This window comes from Dipodomys ordii, unplaced genomic scaffold (genome assembly GCF_000151885.1).
Source record: "Dipodomys ordii isolate 6190 unplaced genomic scaffold, Dord_2.0 Scaffold48, whole genome shotgun sequence".
Lineage (NCBI taxonomy): Eukaryota > Metazoa > Chordata > Mammalia > Rodentia > Heteromyidae > Dipodomys > Dipodomys ordii.
In genome coordinates, this window is record NW_012267264.1 from 2,533,971 (window position 1) to 2,558,225 (window position 24,255).

Below are 24,255 nucleotides of genomic sequence, written 5' to 3' on the forward strand. Positions count from 1 at the left end.
TGTTAGCAAACAAACAATGCATGATCTAAGCAACCTGAAAGAACTGTTCTTTTTGATTTAGGAATAGTTTTCCATACTTCTGCTTGTGACTATATTGTTACAATTTACAGAAAATGTCTTTTAATGGCTATTGATTCAAATGTGAAGACCAGTCACTGGATAGATTTTTATTTTAAAAGTTATAAAGAAAACTTCACATACTTGGTTGTATTTAATATTCATTCAAACTGATTAGTAGTTTTATCCCTATACTAGGAAATAGGTAGTTAAATAGTAAAATTTATTTAAGACACTCAGTAATGTGGTATGTTATATAAGAGAACTTGTGGGTGCTGGTGGCTCATGCCTATCATCCTAGCTACTCAGGAGGCTGAGATCTGAGGATCATGGTTTGAGGCCAGCTCAGGCACAAAAGTCCCTGTGAGACTTTTAGCTTCAATTAACCACTCAAAAACTGGAAGTGGAGCTGTGGCTCAAAGTAGTAGAGTGTAGCCTTTTTGCAAAAGCTCCAGGACAGAGCCCAGACTCTGAGTTCAAGCCCCATGACTGGCAGAAAAAGAAGTACCTTGGAATTTGTTAGATAAAAATTGATTCCCTTTTTTTTTTAAAGAAAAGTCAAGGAAGACTACACTCACATGCCTCTATTTCAACATAGCAGGAAAGTATTATATATAAATATATTCTATATTCCATTTAAATGCTGAGGAATAGTTTCATAAATTGCCAGATAGGTTACAGTGCCATTACAATAAAATAATATAGTAAATGCAGAACATTTTGGATCTAGAATATTTAAAGAGAGAGAATGTTCACATGTCTCTAGCTCTTACATGGGTACCATGGATGGTGGGAAATTCCAAATGCTCTAATATTCCCATGGTCATTGGTTTCTTTGAAGCAATTTGACTTATACTCTTGCCAGTTCTGTGTCTGCTGTGCATTCTTCATCCTGCAGTAATGGAAGTGTGGAAATACTCCCTTTTCCTTAATGTCCACAAAAGGCAACAAAACCAGATTAACAAATGACTATATCCTTGGAACAGGTGTAGTATATTTGTGTGTGTGTGTGTGTGTGTGTGTGTGTGTGTGTGTGTGTGTGTGCAACAGAGAGACAAACAACTTGACATGGAACTTGAGACCCTGACTTATTTAAAAAGTCTGTGCTGATTTTATTTTTTTAATTTAATTTAATTTTATTTGTGAACAAACTGTACAGAGGGGTTACAATTACATGGGCAGGATAATGCGTACATATACCAAGCATTGCAGCCTCCTCCTTTGGTTTACCCTTCACATCCAACTGATTTTAAATTTTAGGCTGAGCCTTTCCCTTTCTTGTCTCCTCTCTCTTTTCCACACGTTCTTCATGTTTTCTGTGGAAATATTTAATTCTTTTATTTTTAATTGTATTTGTACTATCTTGTAGTTGTACCAGGAGTTGCCACTCAGCAAAGCAGTTTATGAGTACAGTGCATCTTTATCAATGTCACACCTCTCATCTTTATCCCTTGTCCATCTCCTCCCCTCAATTTTCTTAGTTTCATAAAATATACATTAACCATTATGACTGCATTCTCTCCCTCCCTTCCTTCCTCTACACCCATCCCTCTGACCCCCCAACTTTAAAAAGTAAATAAGTACATAAGTAAGTGGATAGTGTAGTGATATGCAAATACCTTACTTTATAATGGTGCCCAGGGGGATACTGGGACTAACAAACTCCCTAGTGACTGAACTGAAGTTAAGGCCTTATTTTACTCCTTTGATGGGGTTCTTTTAGTTTCATATACCACAAAGTAATTTTTCTTACTTTGATACTTCTTCTATGTCTTTATATTGATATTTTTCAAATGTTCAGACATCAGATAGAGTAATGATTTACAGAAATATATTCACAAACTGGAATGGTTTTATCATAATCTCTTGGACTAGATTTTGATGTGACAGATTGTTCAGGTTCCCGAGGCAAGAGGTTCTGATACAGTCAATACAGAGTGACACCAAGGAATCTGTACTTAAGAAGATGATTGAGCCCATGAACATGCTCTGGACCTTTTAAGATTTCATTTTTTCATCACCAAGTTAAGTAAAGTGAAGTCAATGAAACAGAGGGTATCCATCTAAGTAGAAATCTTTTTTTAAATGATTTTATTGTAAAGATGCTGTACAGAGGGGTTACAGTTACATCAGTAAGGTAATGACTACATTTCTTGTCGAACATTGTTACCCTCTCCTTTGCTTTTCTCTTACTATCCCTTCCTTCCTAAGGATAAATCTTAAATGTGGTTTTACTGAATCCCTTTTCTATCACCAACTTTCTATCAGTAACCTCTGTCCCCCCCAGTCCTGAGGCTTGAACTCAGGGCCTGGGCACTGTCCCTAAGGGTTTTTTTTTTTTTACTCAAAGCGAATACTCTACCACTTGAGCTACAGCTCCACTTATAGCTTTTGGTTGTTAATTGGAGAGAGAGTCTCAAGGACTTTCCTGCCCAGGCTGGATTTAAACTGCAATCTTCGGATGTCAGTCTCCTGAGTAGCTAGGATTACAGGCATGAGCCAATGGGGCCTGGTGCCACTTGCCTTTTATTTCATAAGCAACCGTTTTGTTCCAGGGCTGTGAAGCTTTTGGTGTTATGTCCTGAAAACCCCCCTCAGTCCTGATCTAACCAGAGGTGTTGGTAGCCAGATAAGTATCCACAAAGAAGCAACTGAATCATTTTTAGTTGCTGTAATACTTCTAAAGTATTTATGAATTGTCTATTTGTGGTTAAAAGTGTGGGAGACAAATGGTGGCGAGAAACAGAGAGGACTATTTTCATAGTAACTCAATGGGATTCTGGGCACAGAAGTGCTGTCTTAGGACAACTCAGGAGTGGGAAAGGGGACACTGTTATATCATTCTCATATCTGTACAAATTATCACTTAGATCATAAAGCTGAAGTAGCTGGAGGGGACCAAATGTACTTCTGGAACCTTGAAGATCCTCTTTATGACAAGTGGTGATAGTTACCATCTGCTTGTGCTCTCAAACCTGAGAAGTCATCAAGAGAAGGTTTTTGGGGAAGTAATTTTTCCTTACAATGATAGCCTAATTAGGATATTGAGTATAACTTGAAGGGACACTCCCAGTTGGGTACCGGTGGATCACACCTGTAATCTTAGTAACTCAGAAGGCTGAGATCTCTATGTGTTTTCCTGTGGCTTAGTCAGTTTCTTTCTCCTATTGTATATCCCTGTTGTCACTGTATTTGATTTTGGTACTTTGCACCTTGTATATATAGTTAGCTAATTTGGAGAGGGGAAGGGGAATAACAAAACTCTGAAACAAGGACACAGGATGGCTCATTGCAACAATAAGACACACAAGACACTATGTTGGAAATGAACTTTACAACTTTGGAAAGGGGAGGAATGGGGGAAGTGGGGAAGGAAGGGCTAGTAGGAGAAAAAGGAGGCAATAAGAATGCTCAACAAGAAATGTGCTCATTACCTTACTGATGTAACTGTAACTCCTCCATACAGCATCTTCACAAGAACATACATTTTTTTAAAAGACTGAGATCTGAGGATCCTGATTCAAAGCCAGCCCTGGCAGGAAAGTCTGTGAGACTTTTTCTCCAATAAACCACCAAAAAGCTGGAAATGGAGTTGTGGCTCAAATGGTAGAATTCTAGCCTTGAGCAAAAATGCTCAGGGACAGAACCCAAGCCCTGAGTTCAAGCCATGGAACTTGCACTAAAAACAAGAAACAACAACAAAATAATTAAAGGAGACTACCTAGAAATATGTTAGTTAATTGTAAATATTGTGTGGCCATTAGGTCACAAGTAAGGCTTAGAAAATGAATTTTCCAAGAGTCCATTTTCAACATAAATTAACTTGATTACTATAAATCAATTTATTGTTTGAGAGTTTATAATTAGTGTATATTTCTTTTGATTCAAAGTATATTTTTAGCCATACTAAAAGTTGACAGCATCAGAATAGGCTTGAGTTTGGACAATGAGTAGTTGAGACATGCAAAAAAAGGGAGAAGTATATGGAAAAGGACAGAGCAGAGTTTGGCCCAACAGATTCAGAAACTAGACTGTCAACCATTCTGGAAAGGAAAAGTGTCACAAGTGATTAAGACCAGAAGGGAAATATGCCCAATAATTAGATGAATGAAAATGAATTCATTGAAGAAAGTAACTAGCACTTCCAGAGTATAAATGCTCAAACAGAAAACAATAATTTTGGTTTGACTGTCTAAATTTAGCAGAGCTATGTGTTGTTGTGACAGAAACAAATATTGTTATATCTAAAGATTATTACAGACAATTAAGATGCATGAACAGATTTAAATGACTTACTTTCATCTTTTCGAATGTTACTGATAAGTAAGGTTTGAGGGGGAAGATTAGCCCTTGGTGGTCTTTTGGTACTTTTCCTTTTCCTTCCCAAATTCTTACCATTTTCTAATTTTGTTTTCTGAAGATAGAAAGACTATTGAGTTGTTGTTCTCATTCTTGGGAATATTTCCTGAATCTATTTCTTATGTCTGTTGTGAATATAATCACCATGAATCTCAGTCACCTCCTCTTCAAAAAGAGAAGACTAGATCATAGTGGGTATCTAATGTATCCTCAGTTTTTAAATTCTATGCCTCTAAGATAAGCAACACCTAAAGGTAGTCCTTAATACCAATTTTTAGCCATACGTATGCCTGAACATTGACACTGTTTCTCTGAATGACATTTAGTTTTGAAAGATCTGGAAAATTGAATTCAAAGAGAAAATAAATAGCATGGTTCTTTAAAAAGATAAGCTTGGTCACTTAAATAAATATTGTCTTATAATGGTCACAGAATGGCACAAAGAGACTTTATTTTGGGCTTCTAATTAACTGGTGCTCTTAGAGTTGAGGAAGATAAAAAGAATGACATTTTACTCAAAAGATCAAGTCACTGCCCAAATATTATGAAATTACTAGGGTGTACAATATGCTGGTACTCAGTAAGTTGGAAATAAAGATGATAAAACATTTTCCTAATTTATTTTTTATCTAATTACCTTATAGTGAATGCTAATGAAACAGTTTCTACTCTTTCCAAATAAAGAATCCAGATACCCAGTTTGGAACAACCCAATGCAATAAAGAAAGGATTAAATCAATCAGAAGTGAAATCAAATAGTTGAGACTTACTAAGTATGAACTGAAGGGATGGAAATTCTAGCACCCATGCCATCTTTTATGGAAAGCTAGCACTGCCAATTGATGGTTCTCCTTCTTATTTGCAGGGTTGGAACGAATTGCACGAGATTCATCTTACGAACAGGAAGGGAAGGTCCAGTTTGTTATCGATGCAGTATATTCCATGGCATATGCTCTACACAACATGCACAAAGATCTCTGCCCTGGATACATTGGCCTCTGTCCACGAATGAGCACCATCGATGGAAAAGAGCTACTTGGTTATATTAGGGCTGTAAATTTTAATGGTGAGTTATAACTTGTGTGTGTGTGTGTGTGTGTGTGTGTGTGTATAAATACTTGAGAAGTGACAGCGGTTACTTCGCCCTTCCCCCTGAATATAGAAGATACTCAAGCAGACTGGAAACCACAAAATTAGGAGCTATTCTTTTTCATCAGAAGTGTGAGTTTTACCACCTGCTTTTTAAAATCTCAAACATTTTTTTGTGCTACCATTAATCTGCTCTTGAAAGGAGCCAAAGTTAAAAATAAGCTCCTATCAATCAAAATATCCTGCTTAAATATGACTTTCAGAAATAACTTAGAGGGCTTATTCAAAACTATTGACAACAGTTCAGATTTATTTGAATATGTTTTATTCTTGACATTTTTAGGGACGGGGTTATTAGATATTTTATTTTGAAAGAGATTTGGAGGTTTTTAAATATGAAACTGATTTGGAGGAAAATGGATGATTTGGGGGTTGCTCTATGTACTCCATGAGTGTTTAGTTTCTGTGTCATCTTTCCTTGTATTTTTTTCCTAATGATTTCTTTCCTTGAGCTTTTCTTCGATGGCTGGGAAAAGGAGCTAAGTATGAGACAATGAAGATGGAATTTTCCTAGTGTAGAAGCAAGCAATATTGCTTTTGTCATGGTGACAAGAAACTGATACAGAATATGCTGGGTTCTCAGTACTTAGTGGAGCACTGTGGAACTGCCTGTCTGAAGTGATGGAATTAGTGAATACTGCTATTCTTTCATCTGAGTTGTAATGGCTGCTGCCCATGACTTTGGCCATTATTTTCAAATGAAATGATAGAGTGCTGTGAGCTGTCTCGTTCTTTGGGCCTGGCTGTAATCCACACAGCGGACATGCTCTGAGTCACACCCAGGGCTGTGCTGTCTATCACAATGCACTCCTGCGACCTCAGCTGCCAGCGTTTCTCAAAACAGCACAAGGTCATCCTCAATTTAGAATTCAAGTGGAAACTTCTTTTGCTGTTCCTCCTGCCTGCCCCGCCCCCCCCTACACCCCTTCCTCCAGGCCACAGAAGGCAGAATTCCATTTACATTCAACTCAAAATATCTTTTGCTCTAGCAGGAGTTTTGAAAAGTATTATATAACATTAATTCTTTTGTTAATGTAAGCGCTTAAAGGGGAGTTTAAAAATAATTTTCATGCAGTTATCAAACAGAGCAGAAGAGGATCATTCCAGGGCTAAGTTATTTACTGTAACTGTGAGGTTGGGAAACTTTTCATGGATGCAAAGGTGCTAGAAGAGGGATGAAGCATGCAAATGAGTAAATTTCTTTAATAATGAAAGCTCTTCCTCAGATAGGAAATCTTACGAAGATGCACCAGATGTAAACATTGGAAAAGGTGATTCACTAATTTTACTTTTTATCTTAACCACAGATGGAAGCCTAACTCTTCCTTATGACTTCAATTAGTATATTATCCTGTAATATAATGGAGCTATTATGGACTGTTAAAAGAGTACCTTAATGTATAATGGCTATTAAGACAATTTGCCTTTAGTGTCCGATGAACTCTGAGCTCTTCTGGCTACTTTTTATAGACTTGTCTCTTACAATATCCAAGTACCATTGCTGTGCTTGCCTTTAGGGCTGATTCTTTCTAGAATGGGCTGCTTTCACTCTACTGTATGAACTGAGAAGCAAACATAGCATTTTGTTACTTTAGTCAAGAGATATTTATCAAACATACAGATTGTGATCAGCATAAAGATATATAGCTGTCTGTACGACATCTTTTAAAACATTTATGTATTGTAAAGATGCTGTACAGAGGGTTTACAGTTACGTGAGTAAGGGGATGCATACACGTCTTACTTCACTTGTTCTCCCAGGATTCCTTTCCTCCTTCAGCCCTCTCCCTCCTCCCTCCTTCCCCCCACCCCTTCCAAAGTTGTAAAGTTGAATTCCAAGGTACTGTCTTGTGGGTATCATTGTGCAATGGATAATCCTGTGTCCTTGTTTCAGCATTTTGTTGTTCCCTTTCTAACATATTTATAAGAAGATTTCTTTGTTGCTTTGTATGTCCCTCCCCCATGGTATAACCCCTGCTCTCATTGTATTTGATGTTGGTATAATTTGTGAAGAGGAAGGGCAAAAACAAATCATTTAACTAGGGATACAGGTGGACCCATTGCAACAATGAGATGTACAAGTTGTTATGTCAAAAAATGAACTTTACAACTTCGGCTGGGGAAGGGGTGGAGGGGAGGGTGGGTGGGAGATGGGAAGGGATGGGAAGGGGAAACAAAGGAGGAGGCAACAATGCTTGATAAGAAGTGTACTCATTATCTTGCCCATGTAATTGTAACCCCTCTGTACGGTATTTTCACAATAAAATAAAAGAATAAAAAAAAGAAAATAGATAAAACAATCCTGGGCTTAGAGTTTCTTGGGGACTTAGAAGACACCCAAAACTATAATTATGTAATCTAGTACTAAATGAGAAGATATTCATTGGAATTAGAATTTACAATAGGGGAACTTCTCTAGGGTAATTTCTCTAATCTAGGGGAATTTATAATTTGTAATAGGGGAACTTTCTAATCTAGAGAATTAGATATGAATAAACTTTGGAGAGGACAGGTGTCTAAAAAATAGGGATGCAGAAGTATAGCAAAACTGTGTTGATACATATGACTGTATCCAAAGGAGGTCATGGAAAATACATGATTTCAGTGTATAAACTTGAAAGAGAACTTCTCTGAGCATGCTAGAATTTTATTTTATGAGTCTTGAGACTTATCTGGAGTCCTTTAGCTGATTGTACAAGACAAAAGGCCTGAACAGGAACAAATAATCTTGTGATAAAAAATTCTCTTGATTTTTAATAATTTTCAGGATGTTCATGATTTTCATTTCATTATTGGTTTCTCTATTAATATTCTGCCATTATCAATACCTTTACGATGAAAAGAGAGGGATGTTCAAATAGAAATAAGACTTCAGAAGTATTAAATGAGGGAGACACAAATAAAGTAACACAAAGGATTCTGTTCATTCTGAGCCTTGCAATTAATCATGGAATAAGGGGACCTGCAAGGAAAATTATGCAATAGGAATACATTCATCTATATTTCAAGATACAATGAATGCTCTTGGAAATTATCTTCAAAAGGAAGACATTCTATGGAATATTGACACTGAAATAAGCAATAAAAATATTTAACAAAATTGCAACAAGACTAAAGCCTTCTCACTTGCTGTTTTGCATGTGTACTCACAATCAAGGCTAAGAAAGTCACACCAAAGTTATCATATCAAAGGGTAGTCCATTAAAAGGTAGTTTCTGGACGCATGAGGATATTCTCCTTGATGCAGCTTTACAAACTTTTGCTGATGATACGGGATGGTACCCCAGGCTGCAAAGAATTCAAGAAGATCATCTTCATTATATTTCATTATGCTTTGCTTAAAAAAAATCCCACAACATCCTACTTATAAAACTAACAGCTCAGTCATTTAAACTAAGAACTGGGTTGAATGAGTTTGCATCATCTTGGCCAACCCGTTTTTCTTAGTCTTATTTGCTAGTCTTGAAGGTGCCTTGAAGCTGTTTGGTTTTCTCTTCCAATGAACACTTACACGTTGTTGTTGTTGTTGTTTTGGTGGGAGCTTCACAAGCTGTAAATAGATGTTTAGAATGTGTGTTCTGTTGGGAATTTAGAAACTGTAACTTAGTGGTTAATTGGAGCATCTGGTGAGGTTACATTGGTGATGGTTTGGTTCTCATGTAGTGGAACAGCTCATCCAAGGGCTGAGTACAAGGTGGACATTGGCCACATCAAGTAAACTTTAGGACAAGCATTTAAAAACCTGAAGTGTTCGAAGCTCCTTATTGTATACAACAAATCATATACTATCAGGGTTTTAGTAAAGCATAGCTATTAGCAATTGTTAAAAAAGGAGTTGTACAGGGCAATGTACAGGGAAGCCTTCAAGATTTACTGTCAGGATCACTGAGCTACAAAAATGTTCTCTTAAGTAATTAACAAAAATGAGAACCATTTCCTGGACTCATTTAGTAATGCCCAGTTTAATATTGGGTAATGACTGGCCCCCAATTTAATTTCTATGTAGATAACAGTGTCATTAAACTGTTTCTTTTATTAATGGTATTAATATTGGGTGCATTTTTTGTGAGTCCATTTTAGTTTGAGATAGTAAGACCATAGCGTCAATTTGGAGGAAGACTCTTCTGGCTTAAAGAGCCTGGGATGCAGTACCCTCTAAATCACTGAACATGACTCGGACAAATATACATGTAAAATTTAATCTTCCTGAAACTGTAACTGGGAGTTTTAACATGTGCTACTTGAACAACATTTAAAAAAACATTCCCCAGAATATTGCTTAATTGTCAGTGCAAAGAACATAAATGATTAGTGCTTCAGTATAAAATTATATTACAAATGACTACTAAACAGTGAAATATTTAATCATATTACTCAAATAAGGAGTACTAGTTGACATCAAGAGCATGAGTTACACTAGTAGTTTGATTGATTTTAATAAACTGATTTTTTTTCACTGCTGGAAATTTTTACCTAAGCAATCTCCTGAATCTGTGTTATAAGCACAGACTCAGAATCATGGCATACCTAGATGGATTCAGATCTTCCTTCCAAGTTTAGTTGATCTTTTCTCTATTTGGGAAGCCAGGAAAATAAAGCATTGTCTATTAGGATTACTTTTTTATGTTACTGCTTGAACAAAATGCTATTTCTATAAATTTTTTAAGTCTTAAGATCTATCAAAAAGAAAACATAAAATAAAGAAAAGGAGTTCAGATAGTTTAGAAACCTGGGCAACTATGCCAATTCCTTACTTTCAAGCAATGAAATATTAATACTGTACAGCTTGTATAGAATCAAAGATTTTTCTGTTGCTCTGAGAACCTTCTTTATTATCATAAAGAAAAAAATGTCAGAATTCAAGAGATATCTCATAATTTCTGTAAGTATATTCCTATAACTACATTCCATTAGCTGTGATAATGTTAGGGACAAATCCAGACACAGTGATATATTAATCAGGATTCTTTGACTATATGTAAATATAACTAAGTTAAGTTTGCTTAATTAATCTAGCATAAATAATTTATGAACATATCTTATAGGAGAATATAGAATGATGTAAAGAAGAACCAGTAACAAGAAACAAAACTTGTCAAAAACCTAAATATCCTTGTCTGTCTGCACTGTCTGATTCTTTTTGTATCGATTTTCTCTACGTGAACTTCATAATAATGTACATGACCATCCTACATTGCTAATATTGTACTATTCTTGGCTCTGGACACTTGCTGAGACCAAGAAACTGAAACTTAGTTTAAAAATATATTAATGTGGGGCTGGGAAGATGGCTCAGTGGTAGAGCGCTTGCCTTGCATGCCTGAGGCCTTGGGTTCGATTCCTCAGCACCACATAAGCAAAAAGAAAAAAGCCGGAAGTGGCGCTGTGGCTCAAGTGGTAGAACGCTAGCCTTGAGCTGAAGAGCTGAGGGACAGCACCCAGGCCCAGAGTTCAGGCCCCACGACCGGACCCCAAAAAATATATGTATATTAATGTATATTAAAATGTAAATAATATATATATCTAATCTATGTTCCAGTTTCTTTTAAGCTTGAATATTATCAAAGTTAGATTAAATGTCAAATCTATTCTGAGTTATCAGTGACTCAAAAATCAAAATGATCTTTGTTCCAGGAACAAAATTCTTTGTCATGGAATGTTTCTTTATAAGAAAGAAGCTATTTCAAAAGTTTCTTTAAGTAGGCTTATAATGTATATCATGTATATCCATATATATCCATGTATATAAAACAATCACGTATATAAAACAATCACGTATATAAAACAATGGGATAAATGATATGCAAGTCCAAGAAAGAGTTGAAATAGGAAAACATGGGCTCAATAATTGAGGGCTGAGGGCTGTCTTTGCTCTAAATTTGATTACTTGCCCAGAATTACAAATTCCTAATCTTAGGAAGTAACCTGATTTCCCTAAATATTTGCTGCTTTATCTATAAAACTGAAGTTCTGTCTATCTAAATATCTACCTATCTATCCATTCATCTATCGTATATTAGAGAAATTTGATGTAATTTTGGATATGTAATTGAGATTTACAGATAGACATATATATGATGTATATGTGTGTACTTCCCTTGGTGTCTTGTCAAGTTTCAGTATAAAACAATGATACTTAGAAGGTGTTTAATGAAGACATACAAACCATACAATAAATGCAGAATATTTAATCAGTAGAAATATAATGAAGTGAGTATTGGTCCATCTGGCAATGATGATACCATGTGTGGCACAAGACTGAGGACTTGAGAATCTTTAGGAAGACAGACCTACAAGACACTGACTTTGAGCACCAATAGTGGAAGTGAAGACAAGACAGACATTGGGGAGGAAATGTCTGCCATGGCACAGATCAAAAGATTTTCCCAGAAGTCTTAGCCACTTGGATGAGATGTAATGGCTTTACATTGTTGCATGGCATGGAAAAGTACATTAAAGCTAAGATAGACATGTATTCTGTCTAGAGTAGTTCAAATGGGGCTCTTTCTCTCCTTTCTCTCTCTCTTTCAAAATTATGTACAGTTTTTGAACTAAAGAAAGGTACGTAATGGAATAGCTCCCATGTTATTAGGGGCAATTAGTTTCTGGTGATATTTCACTTCAAAAAGAGTCTACCCGAAAATTAGAATGGAGCCCTGATTATTTTTCTCTTTAAGGCTATTAACTCTTATAATTACATTAAGCTTTAATCACAAAGTTAGTTTGAAAGTGTGGGATATGAATACAAAAATTCTTTTTAATTCTGGTGGCTAATCATTATGCCAGGGACTTTTGGCTTTCTTTGTCTTTTATTTGTGCTGAAAAACTATGACTATAAAATAACTTTTCTTTTGAACCGCTTGTCTGTAGCTAAGTGAAAAATTCCCAAGTTTTAATTCTTTTCAAGAAGTTTGTGGGTACCGAGATTGTGTCACACACATTCATTACTGAACACTTTGTATTGGAATTGTGCCATGTGTATTTTTCCTTCCTTCATCTTTTGCCTCTTTTCCTTACTTCATTTCTCTTTATATCTGCAACTTCTTTCCCTTTCTTCCTGTTCCTCTTTCATTAGGCTATTTCTTTGAGTTTTCTTGTGATCATCAAAATAATGGCAAATGGCCAAGAGTTTGAGCTTTTGAGAAATATCCTTAGACCGTGAGACTGGATAAACCAGTTAAACTTCATAAGCCTTTCTCTCCTTAGCATTGGATGGAAATAATGAGTAGAATGGCCTTAAAGTGTTACGTGAGCATTTAGGGAGCTAAGTCTTGCTTAAGGGCTCCAGGTGAGGTCTGCACAATGTGAATAATCAATAAATGGTAGCTATTATTATTTTTACTCCTGCCCCCTGAAAATAATAAATCCTCTGAATTTCAAGCAGCCATACATAAGCTCCTCAAAGTACAGCCCCTCCCTACATGCCTCATATTGCAAAGCACCTGATAAATCCTCTATAATTCAAAATGTGTCAATTTATTATTTCTTCCAGCTTTTATTCATTCTTTTCTCAAGGTTGCTTAGGCTGCTTTCTAGGTTACCTTTTCTCTTCCTGTTGCAGTCACTTTCTGAACTTTTCATTTATTATTAGTACCTTGGAGTGAGATAAGAAAATAAGGGACACAAATTACATATTAATCCTTTTTTTTCCCCCTAGAGTAAAATGGCAGGACAGGTAGGGAGCTGGAGGTTGTTGCTTGTTGTGGTATTCAGGAAATGTGCACTAGAATACAATGTAGTTCCCCTGTTAGGATATCATTGGAAAGTCAATCAGAGACTGGAAAAAAAATCTGTGTAAAGAATTTAACTAGATCTCACTGGTCAGACCCAATGCAGACAAAGAAAATGTGAGCCAGTGCACAATATTATTTATTTTTTAGAACAAAGTAGACTCAACTCCACATCATAGAACTGGCTAAAACTCATAAGCTCTGCCCCTTTTCAAAATAGTCCAAAAAGAGATGAAAAATACATATTTTTGGCAGTAAAAAGCATTCTAAGTGTGGAACGGTAATTCCAAAGGGCCATTCCTCTAAGCTTCCTGAAGCACTCTTAACTTCCTTTGTGTTCCTCTCTGCTCACTCCTATGAAACTTAGGTGTTTGTTGGATTTTATATGCCCCTCATCTCTAACTCCTTTTTTGCTTCACTGAAAACCTAAGGTGATGAAAAACCATTGACTTCACTTTTCTAATTTTAAAAGATATGTATGGGAAAAAAAGTGTAATAAATCTAGAGCTCAATAAATTCTCTTAAACTGATAGCACTAAGTCAGGATTCAGGACAGGATCACTCAGCATCCAGAACATAGAACCTAATCCCCAAACTCTCCTGTTCCCCTTGATCCCACATAGCTTCTCTTCAAAAAATCATTGTCCATATTGTTAATAGCCAGGATGGCTTGCTTTTGTACTTAAACAGATGAAGTTGCTTTTATGTCTGACTTCATATCACTGCAGTTTTTGATAAAGAAGAAAGAAAGCACATTTAAACTATCACCTTTCTCTATTAATGTTAGATTCAATTATGTAAATTTACTTTGTTAGATATTCAGTATTTAATTTTTAAAGCTCAATGAATTATTTCATGCAGTCTAACCTTTAATAATTATTAATGAAGTTTAAGTATATAAAGAATTAAATTTTTACTTCAATGCCTGCAATTTTCTTTGAAAGTGATAAAGAAAAATACTTCCTTCATGAACTTTTTCATCTTGAGCATGTTCCTATAATTATTAAGTAATAGATCTTAGTTTTTAGAGACATTTTTAGTTTTACAAAAAGTGGAGTGGAAGGTCCAGGAGTCACAGTATTTTATATTAGGGTTTATCACATATGTATATAATGTATACCTATATATTGATATTTCAAAATGTATACTGTCAGTACTCACCAATATAGCACACATAATTATTCCAGTACTCTAAAATCCTCTGCATCACACATATTCATAGAGATTTACCTCTCTCCAATCCCTGGCAATCACTTACCTTTTGTTTTCATAATTTCCCCTTTTATAGATTATCAAATTTGGAATTCTACAATGTATAGCCTTTTCACATTGATTTCTTTCACTAAGATAACATACACAACACACACACAGACATGGGCTTTCTATGTGTTTTTAATGGCTGAGAAGTTTCTTTCTAGCATAAAGTATTCTATTATATGAGTTTACCAGAATTTATTAGTTCACATTCTAAAGGGCATTTGGAGACATTTTGGTTGTTTCTACACTTGGACAATAGTAAGTAATGCTATAATAAAGATCCATGTTCAGTTGTACATTTTAAACCTCTTTGTATAAAGATGAAGGAGCTTGATTGCTGGACCATACAATGACAGTGTGATTGTTTTATTTGAAATTGCCAAACTCTTCCAAAGTGCTGTTGCCATTTGCATAATTGTCAGCAGTGAGTTACGGTCCTGTTACAGTTTTGGTAGCATTTTAGTGTTTTCACTATTTGAGTTCTTTCCATTCTAGTAAGTGAGTCATTGTATTACACTGTAGTTTTAATTTTCAGTCACCTAATAACTAATGAGGAGTATGTTTTCATGTCATTATTTGTCATCTGAATGTCTTTCTTTGTTCATGTCTGGTGTTCAATTCTCAGTCAGGTTGCTTTACATTAAGGACTTTGGAGGTTCATTTTATATTTTGAATAACTGTCTTTTGTCAGATGCTTTTTTCTAATTATTTTGTTTTATTTTTTATTAACGTACTTCATTGTTATTGTGGAGGTGATATGCAGAGGGATTACAATTGCACGTGTCAGGTAATGAGTGCATTTGCTTTCGTCAGCATCTTCTATTCCCTCATTCTCCCAGTCCCTCCCTCCCATCTCCACCCAGGAGTTGCATAGTTTACTTTCACCAGTGTTCAGTGAGCTCCACTACTGAACTTTTTCACTGTTTTTCTCTCAATATCAGATTTTTGGTAAATATTTTGTCCCAATACATGGCTTATTTTCAAATTTCCCTGAGCTCTTTTAAAGAGCAGTTTTTCCTTTTCATGAACTCCAGTTTACCAGGTATCTCCTTCCTAGATCAAGCCATTCAAGTCTAATATTCATTTTGAGCATTTTTGTGAGGTTATCAGGTCTATGTGGATTCATTTTCTTTTCTGGCATGTAAACATTCAGATGTACAAGTACCATTCATTTCCTAAATAAACCCTCTAGGTTTCTTTTTTGTTTTTATAAATTTGTTATTATAAAGGTGCTGTACAGAGCGGTTAGAGTTACATAAGTCAGATAATGAGTACATTTCTTTTTGTACAATGTCATTCCTTCCCTCATTCAAACCTAGAAGTTTTGTCTCAGTATTGCCACAGGCTAACATAAAGGTTCTAGAATCATATATATATATATATATATATATATATATATATATATATATATCAAATCTGGGCAATTAATTCTCGAAAATAGTTTCAGGTAACTAGTCAAAAGAAATTTGATCATACTCAGTTGTGAAAAGTATAGGCAAAAATTCCACGAAGCTAGAATATATTTGTGTGTGTGTGTTTTGTGTGTGTGTGTGTGAGAGAGAGAGGGAGGGGAGGGAGGGAGAGAGAGGATGTGTAATTGTTTTGTGGCTGTTGGGACTGGAAGGACATCACTGTGTGATGAGGTAAATGAAAACCAGTAAGTTTGAGTTGAGAAACTTCCTAGTGAAAATAAATAGCACTGTATAAGACACACTGTCCGGATGCAAGGCATTTGATTAATGCATACAGATGTGTGATGTATCTCAAGTACATTTCATCTTCCAAGAGGTAACATTCTCCATATTCCTTCACATATAATCAACATGATGAAAAAATACTCCTGATTGCCTGAGTCCAGCAGTCTTTCTTCTGGGCACTAAAGAGAAGGAAATTATAGTGTTCCAGCTCATTCTCTATGACTCTTCCAAAGTACCAAAGACAAGTGTATAGTTGGCCAACTATACAGATACATGTCATACTTTCATTTTGCCAAAGAGAAAAACACATTTGCTTTTCCCACTTAGTTGTTAATGACAGTAAGTCACACTTGTTACCAACTCTGGAGTCAATACAGAATAAAGTCTGGGATACTAAAGTGGGCTGTTAAGAAAACCATCCTGTTCTTGAGGGCGCTCCACTCCTAGTCCCACATTCTCATTTTCCTATTCCATCTTCATATTCTGAAATGACATCATCCATTTCAAAACCAGCTTGAATCTGACATTATAGAAAATTTGGCACATAGAAAATTTAAGTAAGAAGTAGGTGAGGATAGCTTTCTAATCCCAGGTAAACTTCAGTCAACCATACATAGGACAGAAGATGGCATGGGGTGTGGGAATGAAATGGTTTTCCTCCTGCTATGGTCTGTACTTAACTAGTATATCTGGATGAGAAAGTTTTTTTTCCCTTCTTAAAATTTATCTGCACAGGCATCAACTATCAGACATGGTTAAAAGATAATGAGAATTTTATTGCCATATTTGAATAATATTCTTTTTATACTTTTACAGGTTGAGTGCTTCATTGCTTTGTAGCATCTGAGCCTCCAAGGGGATTGAACATACAAAATTTAAATAATGCTACCTTGGACAGTGATATGCTTATGTGTGAATGAACAAATATCATTTTATGTTGATTTGTTTGTTCTTTTAACATCACTTGAAACCATCATTTGGCCTTAGAATATAATAACAATGTGCTTCATTGGTACTGAAGCAGAAAATAACCAGTCCGTGATTTTTCTAGCAGCTTCTACAACACAAAGTGCTTATGAAATTAAAACACATTAAGCAAACCAATGATAGTTTCGGTGAATTAGCTTTAATTCTTGAATCGGATCTGAATAAAGAGCAAATCCTGAAACAAAAGCTTTAGAGTTTACTAGGGAAGGTTTGCAAATACACACTACGCATCTGTATAACTCTTGACAAAGAAAGAGACAAATAAAGAGAGGTGTGGAAGGGCAGGATATATCTCCTGGCCAATGTCATGATAAATCTTCCTTTCTCCCTTTCCTCTCCCCTCTCCCTCGTTCCTCCCCACCTCCTTCCACCCCTCCTCTATGTAGCTCAGGCTGATCTCAAACGTGGGATCTTCTACCCTCAGCCCTCGTAGTGTTGGAATGATAGTCATGTGTCAACGTGGCTACATTGGATGAAGTTTCTTATTAGGTGAAAGTTGAAGTTTTGAATGCTTCATGTCTGTGTACAGCAACTGGGGGTAAATCCAATGACATTTTAGCTGCTGTAAATTTTTTAAAATATGATTTTATTATCTTTAGGTGTGTGTACAAAGAAGCTGCCATTCAACAAAATGGTTTATGAATGCAATGCATGCTGATGAACGTCACTCCTGTCACCCTCTCCCCCTTCCTCTCTACCTCAACTCTTCTCTCAATTTTCTTGATTTTGTAGGATATGCATTGAGTTCTTGACTATATTCTCCCCCCCACATTTCTTCTCTTCATTTGTGTTAACCTTTGGCTGGTATTTATAGAAAATATTTCGGAGCCATTACTATTACTATTACAAAAACAACAACTACTACTATTATTATTATTGCATCTTATGAACAGACTAACAATTTTTTATATGCTTTTTTTGGAGGGGTCCGGTCATGGAGCCTGAACTCTGGGCCTGGGCGCTGTCCCTCAGCTCTTCAGCTCAAGGCTAGCGCTCTACCACTTGAGCCACAGCGCCACTTCTGGCTTTTTTCTTTTTGCTGAGGAATCAAACCCAGGGCCTCATGCATGCAAGGCAAGCGCTCTACCACTGAGCCACCTTCCCAGCCCCAGACTAACAATTTTGTGAACACCATCTACCTTCTTCAGTTCAACTTTTAGGTCACCATAATTTAAGAATAAATCTGGTCACAGACTAGTACATAATGTTCTACTGTTAGTTATTAGGATGAAATGCAAGGTGTATGATATTTTATTCTGTATGAGCCTCATAGGAAACCTGTCTTTTATTGACATATGCCAGCTTAGATGGTCCTATTTGATAGCCTGAAAGATTGTCCTTAAAGATTCACCGCAACATTATATATTAATCCTCCTCATTTCAAGAGTTCCTTGAAAGAATAATTCCTGATTAGGCTATCCATCCCTGTCCTTTAGGTTGATTTAGGTCCAACCTGTTAAATAATATGTTACTATGCAGTGTTACTTCTATAAGAGTTTAAATACTTCTCTTTGTGGATAAAGGACTGTGGTTATTTAATCACTATTGTTGAAAAGACTTTATAGTTTTCTGGCAAAAAGAGTACTGTCACAAATATATAAAATTGATGGGTGTAAGTGACTTGCAATGTAGAGTAGGCAGGATCACATGAAATTAGTTATATAATGTTTAGGAAAACATTAAATCACTTTAAAGCTACATTTGTCTCCCCCCCCCCGCCCCACCTCTTCCAATCATTGGTGTTAAAGTCTAAGCATTCTGTAAATATCTGAGGTGAAAAATAATCTTTGCAATTAGGACTTTGTAAAGGTGAAAAGGACTTACACCTCTGCATAAGAATTTTTATGGTAAATTTTAATTTTATCCCTGTTGATTATTTTTAGTTTTGAATTCAGTCAAGGAGCTGCGATGAGACCTGCAATTCAGTTTTATGTTCCATGCTCCAAATATCAAGAGTCCAAGTAGAATATTGTTCTGAAGCCAGGCTCTTAAAATTTCGAATTCTGCATTTGTTCAGCAAGTCTTTACATTCAGAAGACTATTGACAGAAATGTTGTATGTTCTAGAATGTTCTTTCTTTCTTTCTTTCTTTCTTTATTTTAGAGTTTGAAGTCAGGTACTTGAGCTTGCCCTTTTGCTTTATTTTTCACATAGGATTTCCCTTTTATGCCAAGGCTAGCATGGACCAAGATTTTCTTTCTTATACTTCCTGTGAAGTTGAGATCATGGCGTACTCTACTACGCCTAGCCCTTTTATCAGTTGAGAGGGCATCTTGCAATCTTTCCCCCCAGGCTGGAGTTAGACTACAACCCTGATCTTGACCCTCCAAGTAGGATGGCTAGGATTCACGAGGGAGTCACTGCACCTGCCTTTTATGTACTAGTGTTTGTTAGGAACTGGACCAGGGGCACAGTCCCTTCTTTCAAGGAAGATGCAGGTAATAACGCAAACAGTCAGCCATCAGCCAACTGCAGCGTGTGAAGTATTACAATGAAAAAAAGAATAAAACAGAGAGGCTGGGAAGAGAAGGGTCAGGTGAGTTCAGCAAGACAATTAGGAAATGTGCCCTTAGGGTGATAATATTTGAGGGTGAGATTACAAAGCAAAACTGAAGCAGAACTCTTATGACAAAAAAGACAGAAAAAAGATGCTAAATTCTTCAGTCCTGGGAATGAGGTTCCTTTTTACTATAGACCGTGGTATTTCTTGAAATTTTCATAGTATGATTGTATTATTTCAGGCTTAAAATGGAAGATTTTCTTGTAAATGTTTTGTAGAAATCCACAGAAACCCACAAACTATGCCCAGAGAATTCAGAGTGCAAGCTTGTGATCCACATCTACCTATCCTACTGTGGTTAGGTTATATGGATTTTGAAAAGTAAGGGTTTTCTTTGCAGTTCCTGTTGAGAACACGCTATTACTGAATACTGGAGAAGCATTTGACTATCCTTCCCTGGTAATGATTGGAGTTGCTGGAAAGCATGACATAAAACATTAGGTAATTAATAGGCAGTACTGTTTCTAATTTTCCCCACCGTTATGATGATTGTTACGAACTTGAAGGACAAATGAACTTTCTCTATTTATTGAGTTCTCCCCTCTTCTTCTCCCCTTCTTTCCCCTAAGCAAAAGGCTCATTCGGATGAGCGTATTTGAAGTTCGAGTACTATGCTTTTTGGTGGAGTTGTCTTCTGGAAAAAGTCACAGGAAAAGATTCCCATTAGAAGATTCTCAGGAGGGGGCAGGGGACAGCAGTAATGAAGTGCTGAGATGTTTCTTTAAGCACACTGGTCCATTCTAGCCTTTGCTCTGTGGATTTTTCTTTTTCTTTTTAATGTCTGTCTATGGACAAAGATGGTTCTGGCTAGAAAGGCTTGGCATAGGATCCTCTAATTCAACTCAAGAATTAGGCTCTGCTTCTATAGCAGGCTCATTTTACTCTCATCGGAATAACGAGCCCTCTATATTGTTTCCTCTTGTTTATGAATTTTTCACCATGGAGTTTGAAGCCACAGTCGTAGCTAATAGAAGTATAATTGTGCCTTCTTCCTCCTCCTTGAGGTTTATGCTTCCTTGGAGAACACGGTAAGAAATCATTGGCTAAGCCAAGGAAAGACTCAGGCATCACTAGCTTTCCTGTCCACAGGTACAGGTCCTGACAGAGGCGCAAAATAATATCAATTTTTTAAAGCTTGAAGTTGAAGTCCAGCTAAGATAAAGTAAATGTACACACTATGCGCGCACGCGCGCGCGCGCACACACACACACACACGCACACACACACAACATAGAAGGCTCAATAGGTACAAGAAATAATCTCCAAGAAATAATGTTTATTTGCTCACTTCCTTGGAATATAAGTCAAAAAGTTAAACACCCGGCTGCAATAACAAAGAATAAAACCATACAAAAACTGAAAATTGGAGAATGACTCTTCTGTTGACCATGTCTTGTAGAAATGGTTCCTGGATTTAACATCTTTTATGGGGAGGGGAGGTTGTACCTTATTTAAACTTCTGATATTATGTTTTTCTTGAATATTTCCAAAATAAGGTAGATGCAAATGCAAAAATGTATGATGTCCCAGTAGGAATAGGACTTTCACATGAGATAATTAATGTGTCCCATGCAATCCTCAAAAGAATGTAATGGCATAGAGATATTTTTATATGAAGAAACTGAGGCACATTCCCAGTTTGCTTGCTTGATTTAGTGGTGGAGGATCTGAGCCCTTGAAGAATTACTTAGTTTGTATTCCCAGTGCTAATTACTATGGTGATTATGGTAATTTCTTCAGTAATTAAGGTCTATCACCTCTAATGATAACACTATTGGAAAAGCAAATGAAACTTGTTAGGGAAAAAATACCCATGTGTCTAAAAGAGAAAACAATGAACATTTATAATTTTGGCTGAACTTTGGGACTAACGGAGTCAGATGAGTTTCCAGTAACTGTATAGCTAATGGGAAATAAAGTGAAAATAGAGTGAGCAGCCCCAAACAAGTTGCTCTCAAGAACTAGAAGGCAATATTAAAACAAATCTGAAGTTAAGTTCTTTCTTGGGTATGTATGAAATTCATGACTTTATTCAGGCAGAAGATGGGAGACAGAGATTCCTTCCAATCCAGCATTTTCCCCCTATACTTTCCTGAGTTAAGGTAACACACATAGTAAAATCCATCCAGTGGAAAGGTACATTGTGATGTGACTTACACAAAAATTATAATCACCATCAAAATCATGATTTGAGCTATTTTACCAACTCTAATATTCTGTAGTTCCTCTTTGCAGTTAACTTCCTGTACTAGATCCTACTTATGGGTAACCAATAGTCTATTTTGTTTGCCAATGAATGTTTGCTTTTAAAATAGCTAACAGGGCTATCAGCCTACATTTTGTAGTGGTTTTGTCTGGTTCCCTACAGTTATCAAAATTCACCCATATGTGCCTATCAGTAGTTCATTCCCTTTGAATTTTGGCATGAGTATGTGAAAATTTGTTTGGCCATTTTATAGTTGCTAGACTTTTGGGTTGTTTTAGTGTTATTTACTTTTTTATCGTAAAGATCGAAGTACAAATCTGTAAGGACTTTTGCCTTTATTTCCCCCCCCCTTGGGTAAATAATTGAGAGTAAAATTCCTATAATGTGTGATAAGAGTGTGTTTAACTTTATCAGATAATGCAAACTCTTTTCTAAAGTGGCTGCACCATTTGCATTCCTGGTATAATTAGATGACAATCCTAGTCACTCTTCTCCAACACTGACAATGCCACTCATTTTCATTTTAGCTGTTCTAGAGGGAATATGCTAAGTTCTCTTTGTGGCTATCATTTGCATTTATCTGAGTACTAGTCTTCTTGCATACCTTTCCCTGTTCTTTTTTTTTTTAAATTGTGAAAATACCGTACAAAGGAGTCACCATTACATGGACAAGGTAATGAGTACATTTCTTAACAAGCATTGTTGCTTCCTCCTTTGTTTCCCCTTCCCATCCCTTCCCATCTTCCCCTACGCCCTCCCAAAGTTGTAAAGTTCATTTTTTGACATAACGTCTTGTATATCTCATTGTATCCCTAGTTAAACAATTTGTTTTTTCCCTTCCCCTCCACAAATTATACCAACATCAAATACAGTGAAAACAGGGGTTATACCGTGGGTGAGGGACATACAAAGCAACAAATAAATCATCTTATAAATATGTTAGAAACAATTGCAAGAAAGAAAAAACATTTGAATCCTTATTTTGGGGTTCATTTTCCCTAACATCAACTTATCTGACCATTTCTGCTTGTCTTTCCCTGTGCTTATTTGCCATTTATTATCTATCTTTCCAAATCCATCTCTCCTTTAATACTATTTAAAAATTACATCATTGATTTCTTAGTATTGAACTGTTAAAATTAAATGCTTATTCTACCAATATTTTTTTCTGGAAGTTTTTGTGTTATAGCATTTATGTTTAAGTATATGATACAAAAGAAAGGTAATTTTTAAAGTTAAGTATTGAGGCACTTTAAAAAATATGGATGTCCAATAGTTTCACCTCCACTTGGTTATAAAATCAATTTCCTATTAATTCATCTTTATGTCTGTTGAGAAGTCATTGAGCAAATATGTGAAATAGACATTTCTAGACCCAAATTGCTCCAAATTTCTAATACTTCACTGTCTTTATTACTATAGTTTATTTTAAAATCAGAAATTTAGAACAAGTACTATAAATTATATTTGTGTTCTCAAAAATTACTTAGCTATTGTGTCTTTTGTATCTCCATGTCAATTTTAGAATTATTTTGTTAATTTATGAAAAAAGAAAAGGAAGAGAAAAAAAGAGACTGCAGTTGTAATTGAGAGTACATGACTATAAGTCAATTTAAAGAGAATTAATATTTTGACATCTGACCTTTAACTATGATCATGGTGAATTTCCCACATATTTAGATATTTTAAATTTTCTGTCTGTAATGCTTGTATTTTTCAGTGTCATGATGTTACAATCTTGTTAAATTAATCTTTTTATCTATTTTTGATGGTCATGTGTGTCCATAATTATTTAATAATTTCAATTGCTGTTTTCTTTATAAGACAGAATGTTACTTTTGTACATTCATCCAATATCTAGAAACATAATTCATATTTTAGCTATTTTTTAGGCTCCTCAGGCTTGTCTTCATAAATAATCATGGTGTCTACAAACAAACAATATCGGTTCTTCTTTTCCAATATGCATGTTGTTCAAAGTTCTTTCTTCTTTAGAATCCTGATTAGGTCCTCTCATATAGTTGTTAAATTAAAAACATGAATGAAAGTGGTAAATGCAGACATTCTTACATTTTTCCCCTGTCATAGGCAGAAATAACTACATTTCAAACATTTAATACAGATGAACAAGAAAAATAAATCTAAAAAATATATATGATATAAGCTACTTGTAGAGTATTATAGAAGACATATATAATAATATACAAAGGTTAACAAATGATACATGTCTTTATAGATATAAATGTATGTAAA

At 35.7% G+C, this 24,255-nt stretch overlaps 1 protein-coding gene across 3 annotated transcripts in view; it reads left to right on the forward strand.

Moving 5' to 3' along the window:
* The window catches only part of Grm8 (glutamate receptor, metabotropic 8), a 703,494-nt gene that overhangs the window by 465,636 nt on the left and 213,603 nt on the right, over nucleotides 1-24,255 (forward strand). For all 3 annotated transcript variants that reach the window (XM_013019942.1, XM_013019941.1, XM_013019943.1), the window contains one exon: nucleotides 5,282-5,482. In XM_013019942.1, the coding sequence (XP_012875396.1) occupies nucleotides 5,282-5,482 (201 nt within the window). The remainder of the gene's footprint in view (nucleotides 1-5,281; nucleotides 5,483-24,255) is intronic.